The sequence below is a fragment of the Nerophis ophidion genome, linkage group LG04 (genome assembly GCF_033978795.1).
Source record: "Nerophis ophidion isolate RoL-2023_Sa linkage group LG04, RoL_Noph_v1.0, whole genome shotgun sequence".
NCBI lineage: Eukaryota > Metazoa > Chordata > Actinopteri > Syngnathiformes > Syngnathidae > Nerophis > Nerophis ophidion.
The window spans coordinates 76426453-76438750 of NC_084614.1; the positions used below are offsets into that span (position 1 = coordinate 76426453).

Here is a 12298-nt window from a genome sequence, read left to right on the forward strand (position 1 = left end):
ATGCACCTGGGGATAGGTTGATTGGCAACACTAAATTGGCCCTAGTGTGTGAATGTGAGTGTGAATGTTGTCTGTCTATCTGTGTTGGCCCTGCGATGAGGTGGCGACTTGTCCAGGGTGTACCCCGCCCTCCGCCCGATTGTAGCTGAGATAGGCGCCAGTGCCCCCCGCGACCCCAAAAAAGGGAATAAGCGGTAGAAAATGGATGGATTTATGGAACATGTCCACAAAAAATCTATCCGCCAACACTGAATATTGCATTGTTGCATTTCTTTTCACAGTTTATGAACTTAGATAGGTGGAGACTTGTCCAGGGTGTACCCTGCCTTCCACCCAATTGTAGCTGAGATAGGCACCAGCCACCCCAAAGGGAATAAGCGGTAGAAAATGGATGGATGGATGGATGGATAAACTTACATTCATATTTTGTTGAAGTATTATTCAATAGATATATTTATAAAAGATTTGTTGCTATTTTTAGAATATTTAAAAAAAAAAAATCTCACGTACCCCTTGGCATACATGCAAGTACCCCCAGGGGTACACGTACCCCCATTTGAGAACCACTGTCCTAGATGACATGAATGGGTTGGTGTTTTTTCAAAACGGTTGACGTCACAGTTTAAATTTAAATGTGAATTCCTGGAATTTTGGTAAAAACCGGGTATTTGTACCAAAAATAAAATGGTAGATTTGTTGTCCCAATTAAGAGGAATGTCTTGAAGGTGCAATGGTTCAAAAACGGTTGAAAAATGTGGCCGGTGAAAAGTTTCCAAGGAGAGGTGAAAAGAGTGCTTTGGAGAACTGGGAATTCCGGGAAATTTTTTTTTTAAGTTGGAAAACGGTAGTGTGATTGTCCAGGAGGGGGGGGATCAGTTTTATGCTGTGGATACTGATTATCAATGTGTTCCCAATACATATTCATATATCTCTACATCCTGCCTGTGCACCTGTTTATGTGTGAAAAAAGATAAAGCTGCAAAAAAGAGACATTTAGGAAGAAGATGCAGCTCTGAGGCGGCACGTCTGACATCTGCCTCGTTTACGTCCGCAGCCTTGCTGAGCGGCGGCTTCGGTCTTCCCGCCAAGTACGTGATCCACTGCAACAGTCCAGCCTGGGGCTCGGACAAGTGTGAGGACCTCTTGGAGAAGACGGTGAAGAACTGCTTGGCTCTGGCAGACGACAAGAAGCTCAAGACTGTTGCCTTCCCCTCCATCGGCAGCGGAAGGTAAACAACAGGACTTCAGACACCGTATATATCTCTGCATATTCAACATAAACATCCAGTATATTATATTACATCATTATATTACATTATATTTTATTACATTATCCATCCATCCAACCATCTTCTTCCGCTTATCCGAGGTCGAGTCGCAGGAGCAGCAGCCTTAGCAAACATTTTGTTATATACATGAATGTATATAATATAACATATACAATATATTGTACACATTTAAATCAAATGCACATATATTACGTTGCATTATATAAATACATATCTTAAAATCATTTCTTATATACACATTATACAATCTTATACACATGCACATTATATAATCTTATATTTGCACATGTTATACACATACATATAAACATATTACCTTATATATATACATATATAATCTTATATACGTACATATAGCTTAAATTACACTATGATATACATACATATTAAACAATCTTATATACACTCATTATAAATTACAATATATTATCTACATATTTGTATATTACATTGTATTATATACTTACATTAATAATATATACATATTGTATTATAGATTAAATACATACATATCAATCTTTCATTTCATTTTTATTCATCTCATTCATTCATGTGCATTTAGAACGATAAATAATTATATCACAATTATACAATTTAAATTCACACAATTCCTGAGAAGGAGCAGGATGAAGAAAATCGTATAATTTCCTGCCCCCTTTGACATAGTACATGATCTTACTTCATGAATATCATTTAAGCCGACACATATTTCCAAATGTAATGAAACAATCAAAAACAAAAAACACAAGAAAAACACAACAGGTGCAAAACTTCATAAAGTACAAACCAAACCAAGAAAATAATAGTAATAATATAATATACACCTCACGGAATGATACAGAGCAAATACAAAACCAGACAAAAAAATAAGTAAAATAATAAATAAAAAACAAAATGTAAACACTTATGGCTGTCCATATGATCTTATTGTTCTATCTTTATATATTTTTTTCAATTGGATGCATATATTAGATTAAAATTACATAATATGGAAATATATATTAAAAATTACATATAAACTTATTAGATCTTATACTTAATCTTATATGCTTACATGTATTATATACATGTATATTACAAATTGTTATATATATATATATACATGTATAATCTTATGTACCTACATTTTATTATATAATCGTCTATATATATATATATATATATATATATATATATATATATATATATATATATATATATATGTCCCTTTTGGGGTGTCGGGGGTAGCTAGAGCCTATCTCAGCTGCATTCGGGCGGAAGGCGGTGTACACCCTGGACAAATCGCCACCTCATCGCAGGGCTTGTATATATATATATATATATATATATATATATATATAACCGGCTTCACGGTGGCAGAGGGGTTAGTGCGTCTGCCTCACAATACGAAGTTCCTGCAGTCCTCGGTTCAAATCCAGGCTCGGGATTTTCCTGTGTGGAGTTTGCATGTTCTCCCCGTGAATGCGTGGGTTCCCTCCGGGTACTCCGGCTTCCTCCCACTTCCAAAGACATGCACCTGGGGATAGGTTGATTGGCAACACTAAATTGGCCCTAGTGTGTGAATGTGAGTGTGAATGTTGTCTGTCTATCTGTGTTGGCCCTGCGATGAGGCGGCGACTTGTCCAAGGTGTACCCCGCCTTCCGCCTGATTGTAGCTGAGATAGGCGCCAGCGCCCCCCGCGACCCCAAAAGGGAATAAGCAGTAGAAAATGGATGGATGTATATATATATATATATATATATATATATGTATATATATATACATATATATGTATATATACATATATATGTATATATATATACATATATATGTATATATACATATATATGTATATATATATACATATATATGTATATATATATATATATATATATATACATATATATATATGTATACACATATACATATATATATGTATATATATATATATATACATATATATACATGTATACATATATATATATATATATATATATATATATATATATATATACAGTGGGGCAAAAAAGTATTTAGTCAGCCAGCGATTGTGCAAGTTCTCCCACTTAAAATTTTCATCATAGGTACACTTCAACTGTGAGAGACAGAATGTGAAAAAAAAAAATCACATTGTAGGAATTTTAAATAATTTATTTGTAAATGATGGTGGAAAATAAGTATTTGGTCAACCATTCAAAGCTCTCACTGATGGAAGGAGGTTTTGGCTCAAAATCTCACGATTCTTTCCTTAACACGGATCAATCGTCCTGTCCCCTTAGCATAAAAACAGCCCCAAAGCATGATGCTTCCACCCCCATGCTTCACAGTAGGTATGGTGTTTGCAAATCCTTTTCAACTTATATTCAATAAAATAGAGTAGAACGTACTTTTTTGATCCCTAAGGGAACTTCAGACCCACAGTTCGCTCACAATAGACAGTAATAATAATAAATAATATATATCATACATTATATATATAATATATATATGAATAATATCAATATATTCTACATTTAAGTGCAGTCAAGGACATAAGCAATAGACTGCAAAGACAAGATATTTAATGTTTGTACTAGAAAACTTTGCAAATATTAGCTCATTCGGAACTTGATGCCTGCAACATGTTTAAAAAGTGGCAGAAAGACTGAGAAAGTCTTTCATGACGCCTATTTGTAACATCTCATAGGAACACCTGATTATCAACAATGTATCCATCCATCCATCTTCTTCCGCTTATCCGAGGTCAGGTTGCGGGGGCTGCAGCCTAAGCAGGGAAGCCCAGACTTCCCTCTCCCCAGCCACTTCGTCCAGCTCTTTCCGGGGAATCCCGAGGCGTTAATAGACCAGCCGGGGGACATAGTCTTCCCAACGTGTCCTGGGTCTTCCCCGTGGTCTCCTACCGGTTGGACGTGCCCAGAACACCTCCCTAGGGAGGCGTTCGGGTGGCATCCTGACCAGATGCCCAAACACAATTATGTTTAAAGTGAAGTGAAATATATTTATATAGCGCTTTTTCTCTAGTGACTCAAAGCGCTTTACATAGTGAAACCCAATATCTAATTTTTACATTTAAAGCAGTGTGGGTGGCACTGGGAGCAGGTGGGTAAAGTGTCTTGCCCAAGGACACAACAGCAGTGACTAGGATGCCGGAAGCGGGGATTGAACCTGCAACCCTGAAGTTGCTGGCACGGCCGCTCTACCAACCGAGCTATACCGCCCCCCCCAAAAAAAAGGAAGCGCTTTGATCACATCAACGTCCAGTTTCGGAAGAGGAGGAGTAAGCTTTTATTCTGAAAGTCACCCTATCCCATACTTGCCAACCCTCCCGGATTTTCCGGGAGACTCCTGAAATTGAGAGCCTCTCCCAGGACAAATTGTCTCCTCAAAATCTCCTGAAATTCATGCGGACCTGAGTGAGGACAGCATGTTTTCACGTCCGCTTTCCCAAAACATAAACAGCGTGTCTGCCCAACGACGTTATAACTGTAGAACGATCGAGTCCGAGTTCTTGGTTTCTTATGTGGGTTTATTGTTAGGCAGTTTCATTAACGTCCTCCCAGCGCGGAAACAACACACAACAACAGCAGTCACGTTTTCGTCCTCCTTAAAGCAGTTCGCCTGCCGTAAACAGCAATGTTGTGACACTCTTAAACAGGACAATACTGCCATCTACTGTGCATGGATATGGGTAGAAAAATAGTGACAGAATAGAACAAGGATGGACAATTCAACCCTTAACTCAACAATGAGCAGATGAGTTATGTGTGTGTATATGTGTAAATAAATGAACACTGAAATTCAAGTATTTCTTTTATTTATATATATATATGAAATACTTGAGTTGGTGAATTGTAGCTGTAAATATACTCCTCCCCTCTTAACCACGCCCCCCACCTCCCGAAACCGGTGGTCTCAAGGTTGGCAAGTATGCCCTATCCCAGGGGTCGGGAACCTTTTTGGCTGAGAGAGCCATGAAAGCCAGATATTTCAAAATATATTTCCGTGAGAGCCATATCATATTTTTTAACACAGAATACAACTAAATGCGTGCATTTTTAAGTAAGACCAACATTTTTAGAGTATAATAAGTCTCTTATTCTTTTTAATAACATTGTTATTCTGAAGCTAACCAATAATATTGATCATGTTTTTGTTTGGCCATGTGCTGTTTGTCCTTTGGACTCTTTAAGTTCCTGTTTTTCCCACTCCCTTGTCTGGTTTCCTTGGTTACTCATTTTGTCCACCTTTCTCTGGTGGACAAAATGCCCGCTCACCTGCTTCCCGAACACTAATCAAAGGCACTATTTAAGCTCGTCTTTGCCAGTCAGTCGCCCTGTACTGACTTGTTTCATGCCCTGCCATAGTTTCGTGCTTCATGCCATGCCGAGTAAGTTTTGTTTGATTTATGTTCATAGTCTGTTTATGCGTTAGCTTTGTTCTTTAGCCCACGTTGTGCCTCAACTGTGAGCGATTTTTTACTTTGAATTAAATCATGGTTTTACCTAAATGCCATGTCCTGAGTAGTCCGTCTTCCTTCCTGGGAGAACGACCCTGCAGCAAGCTGCGACCCCCCGCATCGTGACATAAAATACTTCTTACCATTAATGCGACTTCTTGAACAGGTGCGGTAGGAAACGGATGGATGGATTTAAATGCATGAGAATGTTTTATATTTTGCACGTTATTTTTAGCACTGTGATTACCAGCGAAATTATTCATAATTATCGCGTTAAGCAATGTCAGCTGAGATTTATCCGAGAGCCAGATGCAGTCTTCAAAAGAGCCACATCTGGCTCTAGAGCCATAGGTTCCCTACCCCTGCTCTATCCTAATCTTTTTTTTTGTTTTTTTTTTGCGTGTGTCCGCTATTCGCCGGGGGTCTCGGAGCTTTTTGGGGTGTGTCAAGTTTGACTGACGGGCGGGCCTTGCTCCTCAGGAACGGCTTCCCCAAGCAGACGGCGGCCCAGCTGATCCTGAAGGCCATCTCCAGCTACTTCGTGGCCACCATGTCGTCCACCATCAAGACGGTCTACTTCGTGCTGTTCGACAGCGAGAGCATCGGCATCTACGTGCAGGAAATGGCCAAGCTGGAGGCCAGTTAGGAGAAGCATTTCAGGACTTTGGCTTTGCTAATCGTTTTTGTTTTCGTACGAAAAGAAATCTTTCCAACGGCCGGGGAACCTGTTCTAAAATGGAGGTGTTTTGTTGTTCAATTTCAGATAAGAAGTGATCTCAGACACGCTTTCCGGAGAAGTCCTAAAAAAGAAGGAAAGAAAAAATAACGGGTAACTGCATGTTGACGGCAGTATTATTATTATTAATGATAAAAAAATAATAATAGTAAAAAAAAATCTTACTTTTCATCTCAGCGACACTTTTTGTGTTTTTACGTGTCGCCTCCGTACGCAAATGTCAGAAGTACACACAATCACTCGCTTTGTTTGTGTTGTGTTGTCGTGTTTCCGTTCGTGCCCTGCAGATTTTTTAATTTTTTTTTTCAAGTGGAAAAAGAAGCGAACACCCGCCCCATCGGCGAAAAGTTCAAAGTGCGTGTTTTTTTTTTTGCAGAGCGCTAAGATGTTTCTCGGTGGAGTTATTGTGAAGAGTTCTAGTTTGTGACACAGATCACGTCTTTTAATTTGGAAGTTCTTAGTGTGTTTTGTCCTCTTGTTTAACGTGAAGACCATTCTTATTATTACTACCCTGCTTTGGCCGCTAGATGGTGCACTGTAAGAGCAGGTTTTGGTTGTAGTTCCTCCTTTTTAAAAAAAAAAAAAGTTGGATGTAATCAAAATGAACAGAACTTTTCTTATTATTCTAACAAAAAAAAATGCTTTCTAATTATGACTACTTACTCATTCTACAAGAAAAAAAAAGTAATAAAATATCTTTGAAAACATTTTTTGGGGGGGGGATTGTGCTGCTTTGAAAAGTATTAACTCCAGGCTAGACTCCCGCAACACACTTCTTGTCGGGATTCTCAACAACATCCAGAAGGTGCAATACATACAGAATAGTGCTGCTTGGATCCTAATGACAGTGCGGAAATACGACCATAACACACCAATTCTCAAAACCTGTTCCACTCAGGATTGAATACAAAGTCTCCCTACTAACCCACCAGTGCATCCAGGAAAATGCCCCCCTCTACCTCAAAGAACTACTCACCCCCTAATCCTCCACACGACACCTCCGCCCCAGGCAGGCTAACTTCCTCCAACCTCCGAGGACAGAGCTACGAACAATGGAAGACCGGGGTTTCTGCTCCCAGTCTGGGGAACGCTCTCCCTGACCACCTGAGGGCACCACAGACTGATTGCTTTTAAAAAAGGCTTAAAGGCCTACTGAAAGCCACTACTACCGACTACGCAGTCTGATAGTTTATATATCAATGATGAAATATTAACATTGCAACACATGCCAATACGGCCTTTTTAGTTTACTAAATTGCAATTTTAAATTTCCCGCGGAGTTTCTTGTTGATGACGCGTGTTTGTGACGTTATTGGTTGTAGCGGACATTTTAGCCCAGCATCACTTATGGCTAAAAGTCGTCTCTTTTCATCGCATATTCACACAGTATTTTGGACGTCTGTGTTCCTGAATCTTTTGCAATTTGTTCAATTAATAATGGAGACGTCAAAGAAGAATGCTGTTGGTGGAAAGCGGTGGATTGCAGCTGCCTTTAGTAACCGAAACACAGCCGGTGTTTCTTTTTTTGTTGTGAAGCTTTAGCAAACATGTTTCTCTACCACATGTCAACCGGCAAGTTTTTGGATGAGAAAATTGTGATATTAAGTCAGCTCTTACCGGAGACTTGTGCGGAGTTAGAGTCCCCCTGCAGCAGCTGTCAAAAAGCCAGCTGTGATCTTGGCTCCTCCATTGGCTTCTTTCAGAGACACTGGCGGTCACCGCACACCCTCCGACTTTCAGGTATGACTTTATAATCTCACTAAAACACTATTAACACAATAAGCAGATAAGGGATTTTCCAGAATTATCCTAGTAAATGTGTCTAATATCTGAATCGCTCCCACTGCCGTCGCCTTTTTTTTCTTCTTTCTCTAGTGCTTCACTCTAACTTTCCTCATCCACGAATCTTTCATTCTCGCTCAAATTAATGGGGAAATCGTCGTTTTCTCGGTCCAAATTGCTCTTGCTGCTGGTGGCTATGATTGTAAACAATGTGAGGAGCCCTACAACCCGTGACGTCACGCGCACATCGTCTGCTACTTCCGGTACAGGCAAGGCTTTTTTTATTAGCGACCAAAAGTTGCGAACTTTATCGTCGATGTTCTCTACTAAATCCTTTCAGCAAAAATATGACAATATTGCAAAATGATCAAGTATGACACATACAATGGACCTGCTATCCCCGTTTAAATAAGAAAACCTCATTCCAGTAGGCCTTTAAAAACCCTTCTGTGACAGACTTCTCAACACTTCATGCGGGTTCCAAGGACCGTCAAGGAAGGACATAGCAGCGGCTCGTTTAGACTTCTTTATTTTTCAATAAAGTGCTTTTCAGCTGCTCCGTCTGCCGCTCGCCTTTCTGCTTCAGGCCTCGTCGCCTCTCTCAGCGTCAGCTTCCCTCTGGCTCATTCTCCTCTCTCCGCCTCTCTTCCTGAGGTTCACGGCTGTCGCCCTTTTATACAGTGCGAGAAGATTACTCAATTGTCCCCAGGCGCGTGATCCACGCACCTGATCTAGATTGCGGCGTCGGTTCCTGCGCGTCACGCCTCGCCGCTCGCTCAACATCCACGCCTCCTCACTGCCGGTGTACCCTGCCTCGCTGTCGGACTGCCGGCCACGCCCCCTCGCTGCCATCTTTGGCTGGGCTACGGTGTGCTCTGCTTCGCTGTCGACTGCCATCTCCCCCTCCACACCTTTTTAAAAAAGGTAGATACATGCATACTAGTTCTAGCTATTAGGCTGTTCTAGTTTTTCTTTATTTATTGTTGTTATCTTTTTATTTATTTTTTTTAATACACTGTAGCACTTTGAGGTTGTTTACTCAATGTAAATTCCATCCATCCATCCATTTTGTACCGCTTATTCCCTTTTGGGATCATGGGGGGGCAATGGTGCCTATCTCAGCTACAATCGGGCAGAAGGCGTTGTACACCCTGGACAAGTCGCCACCTCATCGCGGGGTTTTATGTAAATGGATTTTTACAAATAAAATCTATTATTATTATTATTAACGTGACAAATATATTTTTTTGTCAAGCGGGAAATGTATTTAGGATTTTATTTATGTTTCTAAATATGAATTTTGTCAAACAAAAAGTCAATAGCTTGAGTGGACAGGGTGCAGTGACGCGGAGTCGCCCATAGAGGGAGCCAGTGTTTCATTCCTTTATTGACGTGGAGGCTCACTCGGGAGGGTTTTCTGAGCTGGGAGCATGACGTCATAATGAGTTGCTCGAAAACCGCAAACTGAGATTCAACTTCCAATCCTAGGACAGTAAAGCAGACTTTTACACCTTCATCAATAATAATTTTTCTACCGCTTGTCTCTTTTGGGGTTACTGAAACCTATCTCAGCTGCACTCGGGCGGAAGGTGGGGTACACCCTGGACAAGTCACTCTCATGCATTCATTAATAATATGCTAGATAACTATGTATGAATCCATCCATCCATTTTCTACCGCTTATTCCCTTTGGGGTCGCGGGGGGCGCTGGTGCTTATCTCAGCTTCAATCTATGTATGAATATCAACAATAATACATGCATCAACATTTCATGCATTCATTAATAATATGCTACATAACTGTGTATGAATATCAATTAATACATGCATTAACATTTCATGCATTCATTAATAACAGTCTACTTAACCCTTTCTAAATAATTAATACATTCATCACCAATACTACAACATTTCATGCATTCATTAAAAACAGTCTACTTAACGCTTTCTAAATAATACATTCATCAACCATACTAGAACATTTCATGCATTCATTAATAACAGTCTACTTAACCATCTACATGCTGCCGCTAGGTGACATCATACGCAAATACGGTGTTAGCTTTCACTGTTATGCTGATGACACCCAACTCTACATGCCCCTAAAGCTGACCAACACGCCGGATTGTAGTCAGCTGGAGGCGTGTCTTAATGAAATCAAACAATGGATGTCCGCTAACTTTTTGCAACTTAACGCCAAAAAAACGGAAATGCTGATTATCGGTCCTGCTAGACACCGACCTCTATTTAATAATACAACTTTAACATTTGACAACCAAATAATAAAACAAGGTGACTCTGTAAAGAATCTGGGTATTATCTTCGACCCAACTCTCTCCTTTGAGTCACACATTAAAAGCGTTACTAAAACGGCCTTCTTTCATCTCCGTAATATCGCTAAAATTCGCTCCATTCTGTCCACTAAAGACGCTGAGATCATTATCCATGTGTTTGTTACGTCTCGCCTCGAATACTGTAACGTATTATTTTCGGGTCTCCCCATGTCTAGCATTAAAAGATTACAGTTGGTACAAAATGCGGCTGCTAGACTTTTGACAAGAACAAGAAAGTTTGATCACATTACGCCTGTACTGGCTCACCTGCACTGGCTTCCTGTGCACTTAAGATGTGACTTTAAGGTTTTACTACTTACGTATAAAATACTACACGGTCTAGCTCCATCCTATCTTGCCGATTGTATTGTACCATATGTCCCGGCAAGAAATCTGCGTTCAAAAGACTCCGGCTTATTAGTGATTCCCAAAGCCCAAAAAAAGTCTGCGGGCTATAGAGCGTTTTCCGTTCGGGCTCCAGTACTCTGGAATGCCCTCCCGGTAACAGTTCGAGATGCCACCTCAGTAGAAGCATTTACGTCTCACCTTAAAACTCATTTGTATACTCTAGCCTTTAAATAGACTCCCTTTTTAGACCAGTTGATCTGCCGTTTCTTTTCTTTTTCTTCTATGTCCCACTCTCCTTTGTGGAGGGAGTCCGGTCCGATGACCATGGATGAAGTACTGGTTGTCCGGAGTCGAGACCCAGGATGGACCGCTCGTCGGGACCCAGGATGGACCGCTCGCCTGTGCATCGGTTGGGGACATCTCTACGCTGCTGATCCGCCTCCGCTTGAGATGGTTTCCTGTGGACGGGACTCTCGCTGCTGTCTTGGATCCGCTTTGAACTGAACTCTCGCGGCTGTGTTGGAGCCACTATGGATTGAACTTTCACAGTATCATGTTAGACCCGCTCGACATCCATTGCTTTCGGTCCCCTAGAGGGGGGGGGGTTGCCCACATCTGAGGTCCTCTCCAAGGTTTCTCATAGTCAGCATTGTCACTGGCGTCCCACTGGATGTGAATTCTCCCTGCCCACTGGGTGTGAGTTTTCCTTGCCCTTTTGTGGGTTCTTCCGAGGATGTTGTAGTCGTAATGATTTGTGCAGTCCTTTGAGACATTTGTGATTTGGGGCTATATAAATAAACATTGATTGATTGATTTCTAAAATGAACGATTAATACATTCATCAACAATACTAGAACATTTCATGCATTCAATAATAACAGTCCACTTAACCATTTTTAAGTTACAATACATTAATCAGCACTACTCAACTTTTCATGCATTCATTAATAATAGTCTACTTAACAATTTCTAATATTCACAATTAATACATTCATCAACAATACTAGAACATTTCATGCATTCATTAATAACAGTCTACTTAACCATTTGTAATATGAGCGATTAATACATTCATCAACAATACTAGAACATTTCATGCATTCAATATTAAGTCTATTTAACCATTTCAAATATGAACAATTAATAGTTTCATCAAAAATATTAGAACATTTCATGTATTCATTAATAACAGTCTACTTAACCATTTTTAAGTAACAATACATTAATCAGCACTACTCAACTTTTCATGCATTCATTAATAGTCTACTTAACAATTTCTAATATGAACTATTAATACAGTCATCAACAATACTAGAACATTTCATGCATTCATTAATAACAGTCTACTTAACCATTTGTAATATGAGCGATTAAT

At 40.0% G+C, this 12298-nt stretch overlaps 1 protein-coding gene across 3 annotated transcripts in view; it reads left to right on the forward strand.

Moving 5' to 3' along the window:
- Window positions 1-7168, forward strand: part of LOC133551902 (core histone macro-H2A.1) — a 37090-nt gene extending 29922 nt beyond the window's left edge. For 2 of the 3 annotated variants that reach the window (XM_061899093.1, XM_061899094.1), the window contains exons 8-9: window positions 1055-1229; window positions 6206-7168. In XM_061899093.1, coding sequence (XP_061755077.1) covers window positions 1055-1229; window positions 6206-6371 — 341 coding nt within the window. In that variant the 3' untranslated portion in view covers window positions 6372-7168. Of the gene's footprint in view, window positions 1-1054; window positions 1230-6205 lie in introns of those variants that run through there. The other variant, XM_061899095.1, reaches the window with a different exon arrangement.
- Window positions 7169-12298: the final 5130 nt, after the last annotated feature.